The following is a 26,976-nucleotide window of genomic DNA, read 5'->3' as shown; positions in this document are numbered from 1 at the left end:
TGTGTGCGTTCCTATGTGGCGGCAGCCTGGCCGTACCAGGTGTAGGCCTCACTTTGCGCTCCTACATGTGCATGCTCGTCTGGTCGGTAGCCATGTTGTCGGGTAGCAGATGGCGAGGTGGTTGGCAGGGGAGGGGCTGCTTAGCACAACTAATCAGACAGTTACGGATAGGGCAGCTGGGAGGGCAGCAGGCCAGCCCTGTGTGTGTGCGTCTTTGCTATGATGTTGACAGTGGTGGGCCCGTTGGCCTTGTGATGACGCCTTGCCACGTTCTTCTCGCTTCCTCGCTGTTGGAGCACCCCCGTGTACTCGCTCTTCCTGTCTTCACTTATTGTCTTTGACACTGATGATTTTTTTTTATGTTATTTCTACTAAATAAGGCTTTTGTAAGCACCTTTTTTGCACAATATTGCACAGCATTGTCGTCATCGACAGGGCCACTGACATGTAACCTATTTTCTGGGTTATAAGGCTCACCTAGAAACCCCAAATTGGCCAGATATTTGAAAATGCGCCTTATATACGGCAAAATATTTTGGATGAAATTAGAAATGCATACAGTTTTTATATATGTGCATTACTACACAAGGTTCTAAGTTATACTACTGTATGTATGCAATGATTGATCATTTTTGCTGACGCTTTTTGCAATACATTGTACCCAACAAGATTCAACGATAGGTCGTGGCGGTGAGGCGCTTAGACTTAAAGCCTCAGTGTGTAATAATTGGGTTGGTATTTGGCCTGTTTTTGAAACAACCCTTTTCTTAAATTCACCATTTTCATCCTAGAACAAAAGAAAACGATGAGCACAAGTGTCAAATCACTTTCCAACTCCTTTTACTCTCAGTGCCAGACACACAGATTTTCAAAGTGCATTTTGTTCTGCATTCTCACAGATTGAATAGTTTCGCCACTTCTATACTTATACCATACTAATACCATTGCAAAAGACAGTAACGGGGAGAAAAAAGTCTTAAAAAAACACTAAACAAGTTTTTTATGTACGTATACATATTAAACCCCAACATAATTGAGGCATAATTAGTGGAGAGTTTTTTTAACATCAGAATGCAAAAGTATGCAAATAAGTGGTTCTGGCATTGTAAACATAGTGTGATAATGAGAACTCTTTGCCTTTTCGTATGCCATCTGTACCACTGGTGGTCTCATGTTATAGTGTCTGTGCCCTTACCGGCTGACCCAGGTTTTTTTTCTGTTGCAAACTATATTTTACGATTTTAATCAGCTACACTTATCGACTGATCAATCATTTCACTAATATATACCTATACTGTAAGTGTATAAAGAGCCCAACAAATATACCCGAACAAACTCAATAGCTCTAACTGTAGTCTCAATTTCATGCACCATAACAGTTCAGCCTTATGTATGAAAAATATATTTAAAAAAAAAAACACTTTTTTGGGGGGTGCTCCTTATAATTCTATGCGCCTCATTGTGCGAAAAATACAGTAAATCAAAATACTACAATGCATTCAAGTCAAATTTATTTGCATAGCTCTCAATCACAAGATTTTGCAAGGGCTTCTTATAACGACAGGTGACAGCATTCGATTATAGCCACATTTAAGTAGAAATCAACAATATAATACTATTGTCTTTATTAACATTCTCCAGGGTAGTAGTGCATTATATGGGAATAATATCTCACAATTTTCAAAAAGATTAAATCACAATTACAATTTTATCATTCTAAGCTTATTTGCAAAATTGTAATAATTTGGTATCTTGTAAAGCACGGGTTGCACTCTCTGTTTTCTTGGGAGCCAGCAAAGATTGCATCTGGCTAAAGTTGGGCTGCATTTTTACACAAAATAAGTCCTTAAATTTAAAAAACAACTATATTAGGAAATTCAATCAATAACAGGTAAAAAAAAAAAATCACAAAAAATAAGAACCTTAACTACATATTTGAGTGCAAACATTGAATCATTATAATTCTCTAGTCTTAACACAAACTGTTCTGAACTTGTCTTCTTGTAAAGTGATTTGTTGTAACATTTAATTCCTGTGATTTATGTCAACACGACACACGCAAAAAAAATCAGGTTGTGTTTTCTAACGGTGCTCAAGCAGATAAATCATGTTTAGCACACTTGCCTCAAAGGCAGAAGAAACTCATTAGAAGTTACATGTAAGGTGCATCCACTTTCCATTAAAAAACCCACTCATGCACGAGGACAACATGCAAACACCACGCAGGGAGGCTCTTAGCTGGAATTAAAACCAGAATCTCTTAATTGTGAGACAGACGTGCATTTAGCCATTGTGTCGCCTCAAATAACAATCTTACATTGTCAATTTTGGGCGGCACGGCGGCGCAGTGGTTAGCGCTTGTGCGGCACAGTTCATGTCATGGGAACCTGTCGTGGGTTCAAATCCAGCTCCAGACTTTCTGTGCGGAGTTTGTATGTTCTCCCCGTGCTTGCGTGGGTTTCCTCCGGGCACTCCGGTTTCCTCCCACATTCCAAAAAACATGCATTTCAGGTGAATTGGCCGGTCCTAATTGTCCCTAGGTGTGAATGAGCGAATGAGTTCTCTGTCCCCGTGTGCCCTGCGATTGGCTGGCAACCAGTTCAGGGTGTCCCCTGCCCACTGCCCGAAGATGGCTGGGATGGGCTCCAGCCCCCCCGCAACCCTAATGAGGATAAGCGGTACGGCTAATGAGATGAGATGAGACATTGTCAATTTTGCCAAATTGCCTATTCCTACTCCTAGCCTTGATTAAAAAAAGCAAAACAACTACATGCATAAAGTAAAATACTTACTAAGAGTGTATCAATGAGTCCAAAACTGGAGGAACATCTAGTTTTTACCTTGCTTTAGGTTAGGCAGACCTTAAGTCGTCATTCCTCTATTGTGTCAGGATAATACAGTTTCCAAACAAAGCTTGGAAGGGATGACCAATGCAATTTAAAAATATTTAGATATTTTGATACTTATCTACCAAGGGTACTTCAAGGGCAAACGGAGAGATCGTCTGAAAATGACGTCATCGATGAACTTCTTAAATTATTTGTCTTAGGGGCTTCACGGTGCTTAGAGTTGAAGATTCTGTATCCCTTCTGCAAGATCTTCAGCCTCTGCCGCGTTGACAGGGACTGGCGGGGCCTGCAAGATTGATACCAATAAGTCAACAAATCGGATAGGCAAACTCCCATGCACCCTCTAGAACCCTGCAAAGTGTGTAGAGCCTATACACTGCTTCATGGCCTGGGCCAAAACCACACTGCTCCGTAATTCAAATTCCAGTACCGCCGAATAGACCTTACCAGGGAGGCTGAGAAGTGTGATTCCCGTGTAATTGGAATACACTCTCCGGCCTCCTTTCTTGATATCTGCCAGCTGCTTCCAGAGTCCCACAGGCCATGAGGGCCCAATGAGACCCCTGCTTTAGCTTGACGGCATCCCTTACCGGTGGTGACCGGCAACGGGTCTGAGGGTTGCCGCCGCAGCAGGCATCGACTACCTTAGGGCCACAGCTCCGATCAGCGGCCTCGACAATAGAGGGGCACAGAACATGGTCCACTGGGACATAACGTCCCCGCCACCCTCTCTACATTGGCGAAGTTCTGCCAAAGGTGTGAATTGAAACTCTTTCTGACAGGAGATTCTGCAATTCGTTTCCAACAGACGCTCACAACACGCTTGGGTCTGCCGGGTCATCTTCCTCCACCATTGGAGCCAACACACCACCAGGTAGGCGGTGATCAGTCGACAGTTCAACTCCCCTCTCCACCCGAGTGACTAAAACATGCGACCGCAGGTCTAATGAAACGAGTACAAATTCGATCATCAAACTGCGGCCTAGAGTGTCTTGGTGCCGGGTGCACATATGGACACCCTTATGTTTGAACATGGTGTTCGTTATGGACAAGCCGTGATGGGCACAAAAGTCCTATAACAAAACGCTACTCTGGGCCGTTCCTCCCAATCACGCCACACCCGGTCTCACTGTTATTGCCCATGTGAGCGTTTAAGTCTCCCAGCAGTACAGTGGAGTACCCAGGGGGCGCGATCTCAAGCACACCCTTCGAGGACTCTAAGAAACCTGGGTACTCTGAGATGCTGTGAACAAACAACAGTCAGGACCCTTTCCGACACCCGAAGACGGAGAGAGTCTACCTTCTCGGCTATCATGGTGAACCCCAATGTACAGGCGCTGAGCTGTGGAGCAACTAATATGCCCACACCTGCGTTGAGCCCCTAGCCTCGGGGAACTCCAGAGTGGAAGAGAATCCAACCCCTCTTGAGAGGACTGGAAATTGACATTATAAGATTCTGATTTCAGGCGAAATGATGGCTAACTGGGTAGCACGTCTGCCTCACAATTTGCCTAACTGGTCTACATGTGTTTTGTGGACTTGGAGAAGGCATTCGACTGTGTTCCTCGGGGAGCCCCGTGGGGGATGCTTAGGATGTATGGGGTACCACACAGTCGGTACCAGAGTTTGGTCCACATTGCCGGCAGTAAGTCGTTTTTTGAGTGGGAGTCAGACTCTGCCAGGGCTGCCCTTTGTCACTGATTCTGTCCATAACTTTCATGGACAAAATTTCTAGGCGTAGCCTTGATGAGGAAGGTTTAGAAGTTTTAGCACGGCATCTCTGCTTCTTGCAGATTATGTGCTGCTGTTGGCTTTCTCAAGCCGTTATCTTCAGCTCTCACTGAAGCGATTCGCAGCCGAGAGTGAAGCGACCGGGATGAAGATCAGCATTTCCAAATGCGAGCACATGGTTCTCAGCCGGAAAAGGGTGGTATGTTCATTCTGAGTTGAAGATTGGATCCTGCCCCAATTGGAGGAGTTTAAGTATTTTGGGGTTATGTTCAGGAGCGTGGGTGGGATTGAACGGGAGATGGAAAGACGGAATCAATACAGCATCTGCCGTCATGCGGACCCTGTACGCGTTCTTCGTGGTGACAGAGCTAGGCCTAAAAACAAATCTCTCGATTTACTGGTCGATCAATGTTCTTACCCTTACCTGTAGTCATGAATTTTAGGTCATGACCGAAAGAACAAGATTCCGGATACAAGCGGCTGAAATGAGGTTCCCCTGCAGGTTGGCTTGGTTTTCCCTTAGAGGTAAGGTAAGAAGCTCGGTCAACCGAGAGGGACTTAGTGTAGAGCCACTGCTCCTCCACATTGGGAGGGCCCACTGGCAAGAGGGTCTGGGGATGTCACTGAACTCGCTGGAGAGACTATGTCTCTTCGCTGGCCTGGGATTGTCTGGGGTTTCCGTCGGCCAGGCTGGATGAATTGGTTGGGGATAAGAAGTTCTAGGCTTACCTAATGAAGCTGCTGCCTCCACGATGGATGGACAGTCAATGAATCAATATTTGACATTCAGCTTTTATACTTAAATAGTTAGCAACATTGATTACTTCATGAACTGTTAAAGAAACTGAAAGCAACCACCACTCTCCTGGCCTATTTGTAAAATAATATTATGTATTTCACAATTTTCAAGTACTATTTAATGGGGTTTATAAGTATTTGTCAACCATTATACTTTGCACTTTAACATCCATTTTACTAGAATAGATTGAATATAAGTCACCTGTTGGAAGATCTTTTTGAGTTCCGATTTATAATATTTTTTGTTGTTTTCAAGCTCCTCCCAAGGTCTGAATGCCTTTTCTTTATCTGCAAAGTGTTCCCAGCAGTATTCAAACACTATGATGGGGGAAAAAGACAAGGAAAAAATGGTGATCGATACCTATAAGTCAGTTGTCGGTTCAGTTCCGTATAACAACCTTTTTTAGTCATGATTTTAATGCGCGCATTTGGTTGCCCATTAAGATTTTTCAGTCTTTCACGAGTTATCAACACTTTCTCCAAGTCTTCCCTCCTGCTGTGCTTCAGGCTTGTGTAGTAAAGGCGTGAAGCAAAGATCCGAAGCTTTATTGTTCCATTTTCCTTGCAGAACTTAATCAACTTCTCAGAGCATTCATGACAGGGGGACCAAGACATGTACAATTTAACCATAGTGAGTTGAGTCTTTAGTTCTGGATCTTTTTCCAATTCTTCCAAGAACAGCACCTAAACGAAACAGAGGGCAAAACATGTATATATTTTAATTTTAAAGGACTCATTGAGACTGGCCTTCATGTTTTTTTTTTTTTTTTTTTTTGCATAGTCACCTCTGCATGCTTTTCACCAGGTTTGTTGCTTAGTTGTTTAAAAACTGGGTCTACTGATTCCCTTTTCAACTCATAGCACAAGAGTGTGTCTTTGCGCCCTTTTGCAAATATTAGATTTTCATATTCCCACCGAAATTCTTCACCTGTAAGACTGAAGAAAGTGTCAAAAATAATCATCACTATTAGATATTGTTCAATATACTGTATTACAGTCTTTTTCATACTTTGACAGAAATTAACACACACACAAGCACACACATACACACACACACACACACCCACAAACACACTCACAGACTTACCGATTTTTTTCCATTTTGCCAAAAATGCTCAAAGCATTTCAAGGTCTCCTGTGACTGCCAACTTCTGACATTTGCTCAGCCATCAGCATTGTCTTATATTCTGAAATCCCAGCATATAGTTAAATAGATATTTTCCAGTGGGTGCTCATTTCTTCTATGTTTTCCCCAGTCACACCCTTATGTGTTTTGACTTCATTAAGCACATATTATGAGACCTGAGTTCAGCCGTTATCTTTTTTGACCAATTTCACTTTGTTTGCTTTTTTTGCCATCCCTTAGCAAATGTTACTTAAATTCAGCCAAAAATGTGGGTTTACAATGAGTGAGGAGAGTGTTGTTTGGGACCTTGGTCATGAAAAATTATGTAAGTATAATCTTATGACTGTGCTGTAAAATAGAAATGTTGTTGAAGTTTAGACTCGAAAGGCAGTATTATCGGTGTACGAGGAGGAGTAAATGTTAAAGGAAAGGAGTGAAGCGTGTGCTGGGAAGATTAGAAGGAAAAGAAAAGAAAGACACAAAGTAGTGTTTAAAATACCTTTGAGTAAAATAATCCTTTTTGGGGTGGAACAGTCAAGTTATCAAATATTCCGTGTCCAAGAATATTTAGTGAGGCTTTTGTGCATTAGGGGAAAAAAAACAACTGCTGACTGGCTTTTCTAAAAACGAAACTGTGTTCTTCTCGTTCTGCCTCGGGAGGGGGAGCAAAAAGGGGCAGGAAAAAAGTTTTTTTTTTGTTGGCCAGTCCTACTGGTGCGTGGGCTGATTGCAAATAAATGAAATTCCAGGAAGTTCACTGGAATCTTTTCATCATACAATACGTTTCACTTTTGTTTCTGCTTTTTGGGTTACGCTCATTTCAAGTTGTCCTATTTGGATGGACCGATGGAGTGAATAAGTTATCTATGTCCAAGAATTCATATTTTCTCTAAGGCATATGTTTTCTAAAAACAAAACTGTGTTCTTCTCATTCTGCCTTATGAGGAGCGAAAAGGGGCAGGAAATGATTGAATCTTTTACTGGCCAGGCCTACTTGTGTATGGGCTGATTTCAAATAAACGGAAATTTCAGGAAATTAACTGGAATCGATACATTTCACGTTTGCTTTTGCTTTTTGAGGTTACGCTCATTTAAATACATTCATTCCACACCGGTGGAGTAGTGATAGGAGGAGCTACTAAAGGAAAAGAGTGAAGTTTATAATGGGCAAATTAGAAGGATAACAAAAGAAAAGCTAAAAAGTAGGCTTTAAATACCTTTGAGTAAAGTCAACCTTTTTTTGAACTGTGGAGTAATCAATACCTATCTGGATAAATCATAACTTTAGCTAAGGCTATGGCCGTTAGGAGACGACTGACAGGCTTTTCTGAAAACGGAACAATTATTTCCTCTTGCTCCCCCTTATGAGGAGAAGCAAATGTGGTAAAAAGCGAGTGATGCGTGTGCCGGACAGTCTTACTGGTCCGGGGGCTGAACTAGAACTTTTTCCTCAACACAATACATTTCACTTTGTTTCTACTTTTTCAAATTTACCTTAATTTAAAAACTGCATTCCAAAAGAAGAATAACATTTGTAGTTTAAAATTTCGGAGCTTCAATGGTTAAATTTTGCAGACAATCCGTGGCTATTTTAGCCCTAATCATGCCTTGTCGCGTGTCTCGATGAGTCCAGCCCAGTACTCTAATGCAGTGTTTCTCACCTGGTGGGTCAGCACCCAGAAGTGGGTTGCAGACCTGTTTTCAGTTGGTAGTGAGCCTTTGTTCTTGCATAATAATATACTATACGAAGAAGAAGAAAAAAAATTGGGGGTCAATTACACAGTAGATGGAGATAATGCCCTGCGCGATCTCTTATTCCTGTTTGGCTAATTGGTGCCGTCCCAATCGTGTTTTAGAGGGACCACATCTCATTGTATTGTGATTTTGTTGTTTTTATTTTATTTTTCTGCCCATAGTAATGGGACCAAAGAAAGTTAGCGATAAAGGAAAGAAAGTGAAAAACTTTGACAACAACAATTGAGTCTAAGAAGGTACACGATTATTTTATATTTTGGATACAAACCTGTTTTTGTGTGTGGCTATCTTAAAGCAGTTTACGGGGGTTTCTTTTATGCCATGTAGTCTTGAATGAGAGTATATATACATGGTACTTGTAGTAGTTATGTTTATGCTGGTCTTTTTTTCCCAAAGCTGAACATATTCTACTATCTCTGCTACAAACGGCACAATAATTTCATTCTATTTTTCTTTTTCTTAAATTTTGTGTCTGAGCTTGTCATTAGGGTTGGTGGGTCCTCAGGTTGGACAAGTTAAGAACCACTAGTCTAATGGGAGGCAAACACTTGAAACCAAGAACGGCCAAGCTGCAATTAATTCAATGTCTTTGGAATAAATTTGAATCTGAGTGGATCAATCACATTCAATTTATTTGACAAATTCCCCTCAGATATGGACTAAAAGTTCTACTATACGTGCCTTTGATCTACCCGGCAGTAGAAAATCTTCCCTTTCACACTGTGCCGTGATCATCAAACATACCCATCCATAATCTAAATGTCCTTTGCGAGATTAAACAGGATAGATGGATCCCTGACTGTTAGACCTCAGGCAAGATGGAGGCAAATCTGTCGGCGACAACTGTTCTATGAGTGGCCAAGTGTGCCCCGGGATGCTGCCCTACATAGGGGCGCTTCTGCTGCTCGGCCCACAAGCAATGCAGCCCCTCCAACACCCCCAATTTGTCCTCCACGTGTTTCACCCCTGCCATCACGTAGAGCAGTGTGCAAGGATCTCTCAAAAGTGTGAGCAAAGAATGCAGATTGTTGTTTTGCACAATAGGGCTGCAATAACGATTCAATAAAAGTTATCAAATGTGTTATTAAAAGCGCTGGCAACTAATTCTATCATTGATTTGTCATACACCATTTATGAACCACTAAGAACAATAAAATAATGCAAATAAGAGTGCATGGAACTTTGTTGTGAAGTTGAGAGTTGTAGTACCACTTTGGTCCTGCAGAGGATGCCTCAAAACCGTTTATATAAAAGTTTTTTTTTACATCTTTTAAAACATTTTTTATTGAATGATGCGTCATTACAAACAATATTTGGCATGCAAGTCAAACACTACAAAGTTAACAAGGTAAAGGGATCAGAATGTGCTGCAAAAATACTGGAAAAACAGAAAATGAATTAATTAAAAAATAAATAAAAAGAAAGAAAATCATGATATGCCTTAATTTGGGTGAATTGTTTGTAAATACCTGAAATTGTTGCCAATTTTCTAAACAAGTCTGCCTGAAAATGACGCCGACAATGCTCTCTGATGGCTTGCTTTTCCATTGCATTTGTTCTTCCCTTGTGATTAACTGCAGCTGGCATTAGTTTGTACGGCATTAAACTATGAAGCGTCATCGCCCACTACAGGTCGTGCCCAAGAGGACAGGTGCGTGCTATACTTAAACGGGGCACTATGAAATGTGTATTAGTCCAAAGATTACATATGTCTTGTGACCTTACTAAGTATAAGCGGTGCAGAAACTGGATGGATGGATTATAAATATCTAATTTTTACCCAAAACCTATATTGAGAGAGATTTATCTTAAAAACATATATATTCGCGATTTACTCAAGATCTTAAAAATCATATGTCTTGATGAATGCAAAAGCGAGATTAAAAACTGCATATGTAAATTGCAGATATATTTGTTGCTCTGCAATAACATAATTGTTTCTTTTACTGCTACTGGAGAAATTGGAAGATTGACTATAAAAGTCCTTAAAAAGTGCTTGAATTTGACCATGAAAAAAGTGTACAAACCCTCCATAGAGCTCTCTGCATTCGGATATAGGATAGCGGGAAGGTGGATAAAGGGTTGAAGGGGGCTTGGGGGGAGGTTGTTGTGCTCATCCTTGACGAAGAAAAGGGGCTCGGGCCGCCGCCCGTAAACAAAGTTGACTCTCCGACAGATGGATCAAATGACAGCGCGCCAAGCCGCGCCAGGGACGAGCCTGGCAGCTCTGCGGTGAGTGAAGGAGGGAGCGAGGGATGGATGGAGAGATAAAGGAAGAGGTGGCCAACAGGAGAGGAGGTGTGAACAGGTGCTCGGTCGCTGAAGGAAGAACCAGCAGATGGAGAGAGACACAGCCAGTTTAGTTGCAGGAAAAAATGGTGGGAGGGGCTGGAGGAGGCTTAGGGATGGAATGAAGGATGGAGATATGGAGATAAAAAGAGGAAGGGAGAAAGACAGATGAAGGGGTTCTGCGGGCTACATCAGGCTGCTCGCCCGCCTCTGCGTGTCATATGTCGGCGCAACCTGGAGGCGTGCTAAAAACCAAACACAAAGCAATTTGTCACACATGGCGTCAATAAATGATGTTCAATATGTCTTTTTCATTTGACGTGCTCTCTTCCCTCTCTTGCCGTCATATTCTCTTTCTGCGTTCGGTAGAGCGAGTTGCACAAGTCCGCTGCGGCCGATGTTTGCATCAAAACCGATGAATATTCATGCAGTCAAAATCGACACTGTCCGTCATACGTAGCCCCGTCTGTTGGAATCTGCCACCTGGAATGATTCATTATCATATGTGTCATTATTTGGATTACAAGAAATAATCCACAGCTAAAATAAGACAGTGACGATCCCTGACTCTAATTTTACGTCTTTCAAAAATAATTTAATGTAGGTGATGTAAGTGTGAGTGATGCAGAGAAGCATAGTAACGTGCACAGTAGTGTCGACACAGTTTTTTCTCTGAATCATAACTAATGAATTCTATTAAAATGAGTTGAAATGCTAGTAAAGTAAACATAACAATGTCTGTTTCAAGACCTCTTCATTCTTAAAAAGTTTAGTTTCTAAATGACAGCTACTATTACAAGATTCAGCCTGATTATATTGATGTTTTTAGATCATTTGAGATTTAGATTCAATTTATTTGGCCCATTAGGAAATTCACTTCCACTGGGGAAAACAACAGACATTACATCCCATTACACACACAAAAGAAACGGCAGAATGACAAACATGCATGACTGTGGGACAATGAAGGCAGACTGATTGTATGCGTCAGCAAGGCCTGTTGTTTAGAAAGGTAATGGCAGAGGGGATCAGGCTTTTCTGAGGCGGCCCTCCTAAATCTTATTGTTCTGAATATGAGCCCTGACAGAAGTGGATTAACTATTGGTGTAGTGGGTGAGTGATATCCTGTACTATTGTGTTTGGCACTCGGATGATGGCCCTGTTATTTAAGTCCGAGGGGTTGGGTGTGGGTAGGCTGAAGAATTTATTTTACTGCATATATGATACATGGGGGTTTGGTACTTCCAATCAATTTCGAATCAATACCTTTTCAGCACAGTTTTTCCTCAACTTTTTTTCATTAAAAAAAACTCAACTCACACCATGTGACTTTCCCCTCGGGGATGAATAAAGTATCTATCTATCTATCTATCTATCTATCTATCTATCTATCTATCTATCTATCTATCTATCTATCTATCTATCTATCTATCTATCTATCTGTCGAAAAATGTTCTAAATTAATTCAGGGCACCAGTTGTTTTTTTTAAGCCTATACTATCATGTTGCCTGAATTGACTGTATAACTTGTTTATTATCACTTGGAAGAAATTGTTTTCGACTACGTTTAAAAAAAAAATTACTTTATTTTTGCAAAATAAGAAACTTGAAATCAAAATTTGTATAGTTATGTACAACATTATCATTTATATTATTTCATTTTTTTGTTTTGCAGTATAATCTTATTAATTATTGATTGTTCTTTATACTACCTCATGGGCAAATAATTACTATACAAAGACAAAATAATATTGTTTCGTATTTTCTGAGCTGCCCTGCGATTGGCTGGCAACCAGTTCAGGGTGTCCCCTGCCCACTGCCCGGAGATGGCTGGGATGGGCTCCAGCCCCCCCCGCGACCCTAATGAGGATAAGCGGTACGGCTAATGAGATGGGATGAGATTATCTGAGCTACATGTCACACCCAAAAAAGTGGTAAAACAATAAATCATAATGATAGTTTAAGTTGTTTAAAATACGTTTCCATTATTTTCTGGTGTTTTTTGATACAAGCTTAGCCATCACAGTAGTTTTAATTTAATGCGCCCTAATATCTGGGGTGCCTTATAAATAAATGAAAAAATCCACAAAAAGGTATGTACGATACATAAGTATACAAGTTAATAGTGCAAAAATTACGGTAATTTGCTGCCGCCTACTGATATAGATGAATGTTACAGTTACGGGGCTGATCACTTGAAAAAAAGCAACGATATTGACCGACGACATGCTTTTTTTCCCATAGATAAGATCAGACAAGGTCCTTTGCAAACCGTAGTGCAGTGGTCAGCACATCCGCTTAACACGCGAAAGGTCCCCGGTTTGAGACTGGGTCAAAACATCTGACTGTAGTGGTTAAGGAATCCAACCAACCAACCAACCAACCTGTGTTTCACTGCACACTGGTGTGCCCTAGGACACTGGTCGAAAAACACTGATTTAGCACATCCGTAATGTTGCATGTGTCAAACGCATTAGAATTTATGAAAGTTGCAAGGTGGCTGCCCAGATTGAGTACCACATTTTGTTCTTTGGTACTTTGACGAACAATGGCATGAGTGTGAAATTGTGAATGCTCGGGTTCTTGCAGAAAGTAGCCGCATGCTGGCGTGACTTTGCGCGACGTATTTGTAAAGCGCCATTGTGTTTGTCGGTCTTTGCACCAATATGGGTCCACTGAGCAAGTGTCTCCTCCAAGTCAGCCATCTGACTCCAATTTTTGCAGCTCCTTTCATAAAGCGGCATTTGGCGCTGCTTGCGCGGGACAGCGGGGCGCCGCAAACTCTGGGTCGGGCGGAGCTGGGCCTCCCTGCCGCTCCCTCCTTATCTAATGGCCGACAGCTTGAATAGTGCCTACTTCTGGCGGTCTTGCTTAGTTTTCCCCCTGATGCTCTCTTTACCCAGCAGCCATTGCACCTGGTCGCTCAGTCACAAACATCCCGTCTCTGGCCTTTGGCCTGCCTGCAGAATCAGTTTGTTTATGCATGTGTGTTTGTGAGCCTGCATTACGGCTTTCACATGAATCCAGCTCACTGTTACCCTCCAGCCCACAAATGAGAGGCTCTTTGCTGGCTCCACTTTGGGGAGCTGCTGCTTAGATCTAATCTAATCAAATTCAAGGAGATGAAAAGGGACCCGTTTGTCCTCCATCAAATTTTTGTTGGACAGCAGAAGCCTCTACAGTCCAATACAATCAACTGGGGAAAAACGTCACATGCTTTGTTAGGCCGTGTTTTGAGGAATTTGTTGCAGGAAGTCCTAACCAATGTGTTCTCAAGACACATACTCACATTACATTACAGAGACCTGTATGCAGTGTGGAGCCACAAAATGTTCTAAGAAAAGTTGTCAAGCACTATTTTTCAAACAATTAATGGTTTCCACTGTATTTAAATATTTGATTGTTCTGTCAATTGTATAAAAAATATGTTCCCTTCACTTCTATCATTTTAAAATTTAGCATTTATTCGACTATAGGCACACAAACAAACTCCGTTTTGACTGTACATCGCTAAGGTATCCTTTATGTAGAAGCTCATCTAATAATCTATGTTTACCGTTGAGACACATAATGGTGAAAATCCACATAAAAACTGTAACCATGCCAAAACGCCAGCAGAGTACCCCAGAGCAATTTGATCGGGTGAGCGGTAGGGATGGATGGTTCTATGCACAGAATGCAAGCACTGTCTCTCGCCCTGTGCCGTCTGTGCCAAAGGTAATGAGTCGGGATCCTTGTTTGCAGAATGTTTTGACATTTATACAGAAGAACTTTGCTTGCAGCTTGTTTTGAAACAATAATTTAGGAAAGAAATGACTGTCAAAATGAGCCTCAACACTCTTAAGTAACTGCGGGAGGGAGACAAATTTTAAGTGGTACAATATACCGATATGGGACACAGGCATTGGCATTATTATTTCATTGATTTTATCATATCATCAAATGTCACAGTGAAATAATATGTGCTGAAGAATAAGCTTTTGGCTGGGGAGCGGGTTTGGCGGTTTTGTTAAATTTTGTCTTAAAATATATGGTGTGGCTCTCTCCCCCCCAAACAAAATACAATGTTTGCTTTTATCAAAGAGGTTCCTGACCGTGGTCGCAGACGATGATCGCTGGTTGACCCCAAAAGTTAGGAATTAACTTTTATCAGGGCTGAAAATCTCTCACAATTAGGATGAATTCACCGTTTGAAATAAAAAGGGTGACATACATGAATTGTATCGTTCCTAGGAGAAAATGTTTTGAGGTGGGGAGGGGGGTATTTTAAAATTCCTCAGTGAATCGTGCATTTGAGTTGGTGCATTAGATTTCATCTTATCACACTACTTTTATTCACAAAACCAGAGACGAATGTTGCATATTTGACAAAACAAAGCAGTCCTGAAACATCTGAATAAATGCAAAAAAACACATCAAATAAACAAAGACATGAAATAAATACATTGTAAATGTTATGCTGGCATTGTGTTTATAGTTGTCAATAAATTTTTTCAACCATGGTCACATGTTTTAAACGTTTGTCACTTTCAATGCTTAGTTTAAGCTCAGAAAAAGTCAAAGTTTTATACCTATGTTAAATAAAAAATTAGAGGTACACGTAATAAACATGAATACAGTATTTCCTCTTCACCCTTCTTACCTTTATAAGCCCTGACCCATTTTCATGCCTGATTTATATTGTTCTATTCCCATGACACAAACAAACTCTTACAAACACGTCCGATTGCTCGAGTTATCAAGAGGTTGTTTTGTGAAGAAGAGGTAACACTCCCTTAGCTTGTTTTTCTGTTCCTGTTCGCCACCGCGACTGCTGGAACTTTTTGGCATGGCGTTTCATGCTAATTGGTGGGTAAATAGGTCTGGTGCAAGCGTCCTCCTCCCACTCTTCAGTCGTGCATACAAACACACACACGTGAGTACACGCAGCCCCCCTGGAACCTCTTGCAGGACCAAATGGCTGGCAATGGCTGGCCGCTATCTCCCGCTGAGCCCTGGTGTGCGCTTTGGTGGCTCAGGCTGCTGTTCAAACCCAGCGGGTGTTCCGCTCACCCACTCAAACGGACACATTTATACACGCAGTATCCCCGTGTCCCCTGCACAGCAAAGCCACCCGCTTTCACACCCCAGACAGCAGGACAGCAGGAGAACAACATGCACGTACACATGCACGCGCAGGCAGGATGGAACAGACAGACGCGGTCACTTTAGAGATTCAGGCCAAACTCTGCAGGGGAGAAAAGTTTTCACTTGAACTGGAGAATTCTCTCTTCATTAGCGCCTCTTTGGACTACAGGAAGAGTTGTGTTTATTTGTCATTGCTCGCGCTTTCTGTCTGTCTTTGTAGTTTTTTTTCCTGGTCTTTTGTGTGCGTCTGTCGCTGGCAAGCGGCAGTGCTTTTGCTCGAGTTGGAAAGTTTGTTCTCGACAGACGCGCGGCCAGGACGTGCCGCAACCTTATTTGTGGCGGACCTACCTGCGCGGGTTCTCATTTGTGTTCAATTGAATGGAACAATTCAAGAAATTCAGTGTAGACATACATACAAAGCAAAATCGCAAAAAATATGCACTCATACATGAAAAAAGACCAGTGATCTGCAAACTATTACATGCATTTAGTTGAATACATACAAAGACATTTATTGTTGGCAAAACTAGACTTTCATGAAAAGAGTAGAATAGAACAGAATAGTCGTTATTGTCATTGTCACATAATAAAAGTTGTTTGCAATGAGATTAGACACGGTACCCCAGGAAAAACAAGATGAAAAAGTATTTCAGTCTGAAAAGAGAAAAATTGAGATGATAGGCAAAATTATTTACAAGGTAGTACTTGAAGACAAGTTTAAGTGCAAAGTGCGTCGGGCGGCTAGTCCGTCCTGGACCCCTTCCAGTTTGCATATTGGTCAAACTACTCGACTGCCTACGTCATCGTCATTGTCCTCTGGTAGGTTTTATCAACAACAGCGACACGAAACCTACAGGAGTGAAGTGAGGAGGTTGTCCTAGTAAAGTAAAGACAACAATCTCTACCTGAATATGGAGGAGACCAAGGAGATTGTTGTCAACTTTAGGAGGGCGCACACAGAACATGCCCCACTCGACGATCAACGGTTCTGCAGTGGAGAGGGTGAGCGGTACCAACTTCGTAGGTGTGCATATCAGTGAGGAGCTGTCCTGGACTCATAACATCACATCCCTGGCCAAAAACAGCTCATCAAAGCCTGTACTTCTATCACAAACTCAGGTGGGAAAGTGCCCCGACCCCTATCATGCTCTCATTCTGCAGAGGCACCATAAAGAAGATCCTTAACAGACGCATCACCATGTGACGTGGCGTCTCCACTGTGTCCTGCTGATAGACCCTGCAGCGCATCGTGAGAACAGCGGAAAAGGTCATCGCTGTCCTTATAACGCCCCTCTTGGACACCTACAAGTACTGCCTCACTCTCAAAGCCAACAGGATTGCAGGAGACCCCACCTACCCATCTCAAAGCTTTTCCAACCTGCTGCAGTATAGGAAAAGACGGCAGTCTGTCTGAGCCAAAACCAGCAGGCTAAAGCACTGCTCCTTGCATCAGGTTGTCAGGACTCTCCGTGTGAGAGGGGTCCTTTATAATATTTTTGGGTCCGTCACTGGATTGCAAACTGGCATTGTCCTCTAGACTGGGCAGAGAGCAGCCCTAAATGTTTATTTGATCAGTGCAAAATTAAACAATATTGCTTCATTTTATTCATATTAAACCTTCCCAAAATGGGTCATTTGTTTAAACACTAATAGAACATTTTGTTTTTAACCCCCTCAGGAATGTCATTTGTTTATACCAACCCAAAACTATTGTTACAGAAAGGGGGATCTAGTAGTCAATCCATGAATTTTTGACCTAATTTGCCTCTCATTTTATTGCCCAAAATGAACTGTAGTCACTTTTATTTTCTATATGAAATATTATTTTTATGGCACTGCGCAAAATATGGATTACAGTTGTACAGAGGGTTTTTGTATTTGTTTTGAAAATCCAGGGAGGACAGCGAGACAGCAGCTAAAGCTCATGAGGATAAGATGGCGTGTGCGACCCGGACTTGGAGTCAAAGGGAGGCTGAGATGGCGGCGCTGTTGCGGCAAATGGAGGCGCAGTACCTTCAGAGAGGTGGGTGCCTCCAAAGCCAGATCGTCTTCATCCTTTTATGTGTTGTCTTTCCCTGTGTAAATTGAATGAGAATTCTACAGTATTCTTGTAATACATTTCCAAATTAGAAGTCCCTCAAAGTATCCACGATCAGTAAGCCCTTCAGTGTTTTGTTCAGCATTGGAGCTTAGGACTCAAGTTATAGCCTCATGGTTACAAAACTAATCCGTTACCATTTTATATGTGCGCAAACCTATAAAGCCTAATTGTTGTCGCAGTTAGGAAGATTTTATCATGGTGTGGTATACTTATTTATTTTGGTACCATTGCAGATAGTGTGCGAACCTCACAGCAGAGGTAAGATCTTAAGCCCAAGTCTGAGCCCAACCCTATCCAAATTTCGGCCTGGGTCGGGCCTAAAATGTCAGTCAGTATAATCTGGTTGGGCTGGGTCGCTCTCTCGCTGCCTTATTTCTTTTTATATACAGTGCTGTTCCAAATAATAGCGGTGCAATGTGACTAACCAAAATATCCCTCTTTTTAGTATATTTTTTATTGTTACATGCCAGACAAGTTACCAGCATGTACACTAGAGTCTAATAAAACAAAAAAGACCCAGCATTCATAATAGGCATGCTCAGAAGGCTGTGCAATTGGAGGGAGCAAAGGAGGGGAAGAGGAAGAATATCAAAGGGTTTTGTTAAAAAAATAGCGGTGTGGCAACCAATCGGAATACATCAATTTAAATAAGATGTAAATCAGGTGGCTCATTTTTAAGGATGATAAAGCCAGCACAGGTTAAACATGTATATGAGGAAATTGGTTCGTTCAAGATGCTGGTCGGAAAAGCATCGTTCTCTGATTTCAAATGTTGTTTGGAGAGGGGCGAACCTATAAAGAGGTGCTAAAATGGTTGGCTGTTCATCTACAATGATCTTCAATGCCCTAAATGCCCTCTCGTCTCAATAAACTGGCTAGGAAAGCGAGCTCTGTTGTGGGCAAAGAGCTGGACAGCCTAACAACAGTAGCTGAGAGACGAGCACTGAAAAAGCTGAGGTCAATCATGGACAATCCATCGCATCCACTACACAGCATTATCTCCAGACAGAAGAGCAGTTTCAGCGACAGACTGCTGTCACTGTCTTGTACTACGGACAGACTGAAGAGATCTTTTCTTCCTCATGCCATGAGGCTCTTTAACTCCACCCGGCAGAGTAAAGGCCCACATTAAACCACACCACCTACATTGGATATTACCGAATCTTACTGCAATATGTATTCTGTGTAGCACTATTTAGTTACTCTATATAACACGCTACAGTGGGCATTTGCACGTCACACTGGGTATTTGTATATTGCATTCTTTTGGCTTTATTATTGTACTGTTCTCAGCTCAGGGATGCTGCTGGAAATGTGAATTTCCCTTCGGGGATGAATAAAGTATCTATCTATCTATCTATCTATCTATCTATCTATCTATCTATCTATCTAAAATGGGTAGAAAAAACAGAGACACGTGTAAGAGAGTGGAACATAACTATTAAAATGGACCAGAGAATAACCAGAAGGGCAAAGGCTCAGCCAATGATCAGCTCCAGGACGATCAAACACAGTCTGCAGTTACCTGTAAGTGCTGTTACAGTAAGAAAGTGTTTGTGTGAAGCAAATTTATTTTCAAGAATCCCACACAAAGTCCCTCTGTTTAAAAAAATGTATGTGCAGAAGAGGTTACAAATCGGCAAAGAACACATCAACTGGCCCAACGAAAAATGGAGGAACACTTTGTGTACTGATGAAAGTAAAATTGTCCTTTTTCGGTTCAGGAACCACAGACAATGTGTGAGACGACCCCCAAACTCTGAATTCAAACCTCAGTACACATTGAAGACTGACTCATGGTGTTGCAATTATCATGGTGTAGGCATGTTTCTCCTACTCTGGTGTTGGGCCTATTTATCGCATACCAGGGATCATGGATCAGTTTTTGTATGTCAAGATACTTGAAGAGTTTATTTTGCCTTATTCTAAAGAGGATATGCCCTTGAAATGGGTGTTACAAAAAGACAATGACCCCAAACCCCTCTAGTAGACGGGCAAAGTCCTGATTCCAAAAGAATTAAATTAAGGTTATGAAGTGGCCAGCCCAATCCCCAGATCTTGATCCAATTGAGAAATCGTGGGGTGATATCAAGTCAAGCCATGTTTATTTGTATAGCCCTTAATCACAAAGAGTCTCAAAGGGCTGCACAGGTTATTGCAAACCACAGACTATTATTACAGACTATTATTACACTATCCCCTGATCTAAATCCTACATGAGGGCAAGGAAAAACTCAAAAACTTCAACATGAGGAAAATGAAGAAACCTCGAGAAGGGACCGCACATGAGGTAACCCATCTTCCAGGATGACCAGGCTGCAATGGATGTTGCAATAACAAATAATACACAGATATTGTCAACAAAAAATATAGGTTATTCATATGCTATAGAGTAGAAGTGTGTTTTAAGCTTAGATTTAAACATTTCCATCGAGGTTGCAGATCGAATCTCAGGGGGAAGAACATTCCACAGCACCGGGGCCCAGATGGAGAATGCTCTTGAACCTGCGGATCTCTCTTGGCTCTTGGGATTACTAGTAGACCAGCGTTTTCAGAACGAAGGCTCCGGACCGGAACATAGGGGGAAATTAAATCTGAAAGATATGAGGGAGCAAGTCCATGTATGATTTTGTATAATACCAACAGAACCTTAAAATCACATCTTAAGCTAACAGGGAGCCAATGCAGGTTAGCTAAAATCTGGGTAATGTGAACAAACTTTCTTGTCTTAGTTAAAAGCCTCGCTGCAGCATTTTGTACCAGCTGAAGGTTCTTGATTTTGGACTTCGGGAGACCGGAGAATAGTGCATTACAGTAATCGAGCCGGGAAGTAACAAACGCGTGAATTATAATCTTCGCATCTGACTGAGACAGCAAAGGACGAATTTATCATATAAATATAAAATATCAAAAATGCTGTTTGTGAAGCAAAACCAAGAAATGTTAATGAATTGTGGAATTTTGTTAAGCAATCATGGAGGGAATTAACAACTGAAAGGTGCCACATGTTGGTTGACTATGTCACACTGATGTGAAGCAGTTATAAAAAAAACTGTGGTCATGCAACTAAATATCATGATTGCCAAATCCTACCTTTTTTGCAAATACAAAATAATTTTGAGTTTGTACAGTCAACATCAGACACTCCTATTTATTATGAACGCAACGCTTTAAAATATTTGCCCAATTGCACAGCCTTCAGATCATGCTTATTATGAATGCTAGTGTTGTTTTTTTGAGAATCTACTGCACCTACAGGTAACTTGTTTGGCATGTACAATAAAAAAAATATACTAAAACCTGAGATATTCTGGTTAGTCATATTGCGCTCCTATTATTTTGAATTGCACTGTATGTCCCTACTTATCAACATTTCAACTAAATTGATATGTGTGGATACTAAGAAACAAACAAACAAAAAAGGGGTTACCTTAAAAAAAGAAAAATATTTGAAAGAACTCATATCTGTCACTGTCTATTATCCACAAGTCATTGTTTTTCTTTGTCTATCTTCCTTTTAAAGTGCCACGCTAGATTCCCAAGGACGTACTGCTGCTGTGATTTATGGCCCAATTTTCAACCCATCAAAATGATAGACGGCCTTAAAATATTCCTGTGAACTCTTATAAAATTACGTCAATGTTGTTAAATTGTTGGTTAATGTTACCTTCGCAGACCCATAAATGTAAAAGATATAAAAAAGATAAAATATATAAATGTTTACACAGTCTTGTTTAACTTCGATTTTGTTACAAGGCGTTAATTTGTCATCATAAACCACCTCTCCTCTTCTCAAGTCTCCCCATATAAAATATAGAACTTTTGGTTTGCTTTGGGCTCTGCCTTGCAAATCAAGGTCATTGGTCGGGCTTGGTCTGGTTACCAATACCCTTGGGCCTGGGTCGGGTTGTGCTGGATTTTTTTGGCCCGATACCTCAGAGTTAAGTGATAGACGTTCAAAGTCCATGTAGCTTTCCTAGTGCTTTTTAATGTACTCTGCCTTTTAGTTATAGTACCTGAAACTCAACAACAAAATTTTTTTTCCAAAATGAATTGTGTCAGCAATAAAGTGCCCACTTTTCTCAGAGGAGGATGTGGCAGTGTGAAAGATCACCAGTGCAGGTCAAAGTGGATGCTGCTGGCCAGGATCCGCTGTTCGTGCAACTCTCTCGCCATCTGGATCTTTGCCATCCCTTTCCTTACCTCCTAAGGCCCTGTTTTTTCCCAACTACTAGGGAAAACAGTAGGGAGAACCAGGATGGGGGATGGTTTACTAGGAGGGAGCTTGGACTGAATGCAATTTGAAAAGTAATACAATATTGGTAATATGTATGAATAGTGCTGCCTCTGTGAATTTAAATAAATTAGTGTTCCCAGTGGGTGACACATTCGCCAAAGGTATTCTATTCCTATTTAATTTAATGTATATTACTTTGTAGTAAAATAAAAAAATACTTGAAATGAAAATATGTGAAAATAGGCAAAAGTATCTAATATCCCACAACATTTTGCTCAATTTCCATTTTACTGAAAGTTTTCTTATATTTTCTTATACTGGACTGTCTCAGAAAATTAGAATATTGTGATAAAGTTCTTTATTTTCTGTAATGCAATTAAAAAAACAAAAATGTCATACATTCTGAATTCATTACACATCAACTGAACTATTTCAAGCCTTTTATTATTTGAATATTGCTGATTTTGGCTTACAGCTGAAAAAAACTCAAAAATCCTATCTCAAAATATTAGAATACTTCCTCAGACCAAGTAAAAAAATATTTTTATAACAGCAAAACTAAATCAAACATTTGAAAATGTCCATTGATGCACTCAGTACTTGGTTGGGAATCCTTTTGCACGGATTACTGCATCAATCCGGCGTGGCATGGAAGCAATCAGCCTGTGGCACTGCTGAGGTGTTATTGATGCCCAGGATGCTTCGATAGCGGCCTTCAGCTCATTTGCATTTGCAGGTCTGGTGTCTTTCATCTTCTTCTTAACTATACCCCACAAATTCTCGATGGGGTTCAGGTCAGGGGAATTAGCAGGCCAATCAAGGACAGTGATGCCATGGTCAGTGCACCAGTTACTGGTGGTTTTGGCACTGTGGGCAGGTGCCAGATCATGCTGGAAAATGAAATCCTCATCTCCATAGAGCTTTTCAGCAGATGGAAGCATGTAGTGCTCTAAAATCTCTTGGTACACAGTTGCATTTACTCTGGACTTGATGAAACACAGTGGACACTAGCAGCTGACATGGCTCCCCAAACCATTGCTGACTGTGGGAACTTCACACTGGATTTCAAGCAACTTGGATTTTGCTCCTCTCCAGCCTTTCTCCAGACTCTGGCGCCTTGACTTCCAAATGAAATGCAAAACTTGCTTTCGTCTGAAAAGATGACTTTGGACCACTCTGCAACTGTCCAGTGCTTCTTCTCCATAGCCCAAGTCAGACGCTTCTTCCGTTGTCTTGAGTTCAGAAGTGGCTTGACGATGGGAATACGGCTATTGTAGCCCATTTCCCGGACACGTCTGTGAACTGTGGCTTTTGATACCTGGACTCCAGCTTCAGCCCACTGTCTTTGAAGCTCCCCCAAATTCTGGAAGCGGCTCTTCTTCACAATTTGTTAAGGCTGCGGTCATCTCTCTTGGTTGTGCAGCGTTTCCGGCCACATTTTTCCCTTCCAACAGACTTTTTGTGGATATGCTTTGAAACTGCACTCTGTGAACAGCCTGCTCTTTGAGAAATTTCTTTTTGTGTCTTACCCTCCTGATGGAGGGTATCAATGATGGTCCTCTGGACAGCAGTCAGATCAGCAGTCTTCCCCATACTTGTGATTTAGTTTACTGAACCAAGCTGAGTGTTTTTAAGGCTCAGGAAACCCCCGCAAGGTGTTTCGAGTTAATTAGATGATTCAGGTGATTAGTTGAATAGCCTACTTGTATACTTTTTCATGATATTCTAATATTTTGAGATATGATGTTTGAGTTTTCTTAAGCTGTAAGCCAAATTCAGCAATATTCAAATAATAAAAGGCTTGAAATAGTTCAGTTGATGTGTAATGAATCCAGAATGTATGACATTTTTGTTTTTTTAATTGCATTACAGAAAATAAAGAACTTTATCACAATATTCTAATTTTCTGAGACAGTCCAGTATATTCTAAGAAAATATATATTTATTTGTTTCGAACAGAATGGTTAATGGATTTTTGTTGGGTTCGTTTTAAGATGTATTTTCAGTAGTATGAAACGTTTCAAAAAATACCTTCTATTAGGAGAACAAATATTTTGACATAAAAAGATAATTATTTTACTTTTCTACTACAATTTCCCTCAATTTTACAACTGGACTATTTGCAGTACATTTGGCAGTACTTGCGCGTGCAACATTCAGACATAATGAACGTAATGTAATTTTATGAAAATCTATCTACCCTGCTCATATACCTCGAGAGGGGTGACCGACAGCAAGACAAACACATGCAAAAACAAAGAAAATAAAAAGGGGAAAAAGTAGCAAAAAACACACACAAAACTTTATGGACCATGGCCAACCCAAATGCCCAGACACCCAATCAAGATAAGCACCTCGGCACCCAAGTTGGGAATGTTTTTGTCCCTTCAGATGAAACGGGACACAAGGAAGTGGCCAGGTCACTTGGGTCAGGGTGACACAACACATTCTTCTGTTCAACAGCAGGGCCCGACAACTTTCACTGGTTTACCCCTGCCGCATCATACAGGTGCCCTGCCTATCCCTTAGAACGCGTCTAAACATCCCACTATCCTTTTACAACACCTCTCCACTTGCTCCTATCACCAACAAGAGCTCTAGCTTCCACTACATTTAGACATCTTTCCTCCAGTGCACGCGTAACACCATCCACGTCAATCGCGGCCTCTCACTTGGTCTCCCTCCATTTACTTCTGCTCTGTAGATCTTCTTCAACATTCGCTCCTCATCCATCTTCTCCATGTGTCCAAACCAACCGAGTACTCTCTTATCCACACGCTTGCTCAGTTCCACTACTACTCCAATTTTGCCTCTCACCATTTCATCTCTAAATCTATCCAATCGTGTCACTCCTAACATATTCCTCAAACACTTCATCTCAAAAACGTTTAATTCCCTTCTAATTCCCTTCATGAAAATATTCAAGGAAAAAAAAATCCCAAGGATATATTTGTAATTACTTTCACTTTAGGTATTCCAAATACTTTTTTTTTGATGGAATAAAAACTAATCCGGATTTCATGAGGCTGAACAAATTGTTCATGGGTAAAATACCAATTATTAATAGAATAAAAGCGAAAATGTATTATATCACGAGATATTTTTAAGAAAAAAATGCACACTCGGGTTTGGGAGAGATGCAAATCATAAAAATTACAATTGTGAAACGACCCCAATTAAGGTAAATTGCAATTTACATCAGCGCTTCTGCTGGTTACACATCTGTGGCACCATCTGGCTTTGAACCCCCTTCCCTTATCCCCCAATATTCATTTCACTTACCTGCGTATTCTTTTGCCACTAAAATGCCTTGCTAGTCACTCGTATTCCTCCCCCAAATTGGATGGAGGTTTGGCGGGAAGAGGACGCTAAACAAAGAGTTTGTTTCCTGGCACGTGGCGGTGGCACACATGTTGTCTAAAGAGAGCTGACATCAGAGCACAGCAGGAAACGTGGAAAAGGGGAGCTGAGAAGGGGGATTTTGGTGGCCGTCCTTTAGTCACTTGCATCACTTCCTCTCGCACAGACGTGCACCATAATGAGCTTTTTTGCTCTCCTTCCATCTGATCGCCACTTTTTTATATTTCATATTCCTGGTTTTTAGTTTTTTTAAAATACATGCTGGCTATACAGAGCTGCCTCGAGATGACATCAGATATTCCTCTCCCCCCACCCTCAGCTCCCCCCCACCCTCGGCTCCCCCCCTCTATGGCTTTGGCTGTTGTTTGTTTCCAGTGCCAGTTCTGCCGGGCTTTCTGTGTCCCAGGGTTCTTTTTTGGCCTACGTGTGGCCAGACGCATTCAAAGCCTGCTCGCCTAATTAGCATTCTTCATTGCAACTTTTTCACTCGCTGGCCAAAACTTTGCAGTGTGTGTGTGTTTCAGTGCATATTTGTGAGTGTGTGCGCCCACCAGATGAAGCTTGTCAAGTTAGGCATGCATTATTACATGTTTGGCATGTTAAACATGTTTAGGGCGGAAGTCAAATCGATGTCATGATGCATATTTAACACCAATACATAACTCTGGGAGTCATTTGTTTTTTAAAAGGCAAAAAGGTTGCATATTTAAAGCTAAAACATTTCATCTCGCAAAACTGTTTATACATTTTCATCGTTTTTTTTCGTAAAATTGTGTATGCTGTTAAAAAATTTTTGTACTGGAAAAAAAAAAAAATTGTTAGACCGATCTCGTCTTACTCTTTCCTGCTCTAATTCGGATCATCTCGGTCACTGGTAGCAGACAACGATGTGATGGTAGATTGCTAATATTTTCGCAGTACTCTACATAGTCTGTTTTGTTGTGAGTAAAAAGGTGTTGCTTTGGGTTTGTAAGGTTTATTATCACAAGGGGAATTGCAATCATTAATAAGGAGAGCAAGTGGCCAAGGTTAACAGGTATAATTTAGTTTCTGATAAGTTCAAAGTTCAGTAGACACTCAAAATAGAAAAAACAGAAATCTTGTTTTCAAACTTGCAAGAAGAGCAGGGGAGCAAGCCCAAACTTTAGAGCTGTTCCAAAAGCTCTCCCCTGAGTACTTTCTTCTTATTAAATCTCGTAGGTTAAAAAGCAGATCTGCCCTGTGGAAAGGGTGTGGAAAACAAACAACATCATTATGAATGGCTGACAGTGACAATGATTTGAACATTGTGCAATGATAGTCGAAATAATAGTGGCATCCTGTGCAATTTCTTTGCAAACAGAATAAACGTATTAGACTTTATTCTTTTTATTCAACTTTTTACTATAACTTTACAAATACTTTCTCGTCAGGGCAGCCTATTACGAGATTTGACCTAAAAGAAAAACACTTCTTCTGACATGCAATATAATCAAAAGAAACTTTTCAAAGACGTGGCCTGGTCCGCCTTTGAAATGATCGCCTCCAGTGCCGGATGGTGCGCGAACGCAAGAACAGGTGGAGCGCCTTCGTTGCTCTCCAAAATCGGAGCCATTGTTATTAG

At 41.1% G+C, this 26,976-nt stretch overlaps 2 protein-coding genes across 5 annotated transcripts in view; one reads left to right on the top strand and one right to left on the bottom strand.

The window, feature by feature from the left end:
- sdccag8 (SHH signaling and ciliogenesis regulator sdccag8) overlaps positions 1–26,976 on the top strand; it is a 98,960-nt gene that overhangs the window by 25,833 nt on the left and 46,151 nt on the right. For 3 of the 4 annotated variants that reach the window (XR_015852428.1, XM_088351167.1, XM_088351166.1), the window contains exon 14: positions 17,571–17,698. Coding sequence is in view for 3 of the 4 variants with exons in the window: in XM_088351167.1 (XP_088207293.1) it covers positions 17,571–17,698 (128 nt within the window). In the remaining variant the exon portion in view is untranslated. Of the gene's footprint in view, positions 1–17,570; positions 17,699–18,655; positions 18,754–26,976 lie in introns of those variants that run through there. The other variant, XM_088351168.1, reaches the window with a different exon arrangement.
- Positions 1,495–7,164, bottom strand: aicda (activation induced cytidine deaminase). The gene is made up of 6 exons (XM_088351171.1): positions 7,004–7,164; positions 6,466–6,565; positions 6,164–6,314; positions 5,777–6,062; positions 5,581–5,696; positions 1,495–3,135 (listed from the first exon to the last, which is right to left on the bottom strand). Exons 2-6 carry the CDS (start codon positions 6,477–6,479, stop codon positions 3,064–3,066), a joined length of 639 nt encoding a protein of 212 aa, XP_088207297.1. The 5' UTR covers positions 6,480–6,565; positions 7,004–7,164; the 3' UTR covers positions 1,495–3,063.

This window comes from Urocampus carinirostris, chromosome 13, assembly GCF_059441175.1.
Source record: "Urocampus carinirostris isolate Australia breed hairy pipefish chromosome 13, RoL_Ucar_1.0, whole genome shotgun sequence".
Classification (NCBI taxonomy): Eukaryota; Metazoa; Chordata; class Actinopteri; order Syngnathiformes; family Syngnathidae; genus Urocampus; species Urocampus carinirostris.
Note: the sequence above shows the minus strand (reverse complement) of the source record. Positions and strands in the feature narration are given on the sequence as shown.

Coding starts and splice junctions, on each gene's coding strand:
- aicda (XM_088351171.1), bottom strand. Junction 6,063..6,163: donor CTGGTGAAAAGCATGCAGAG/GTGACTATGCAA, acceptor TGTTTCGTTTAG/GTGCTGTTCTTGGAAGAATT. Junction 5,697..5,776: donor TAAAATCATGACTAAAAAAG/GTTGTTATACGG, acceptor CCCCCATCATAG/TGTTTGAATACTGCTGGGAA.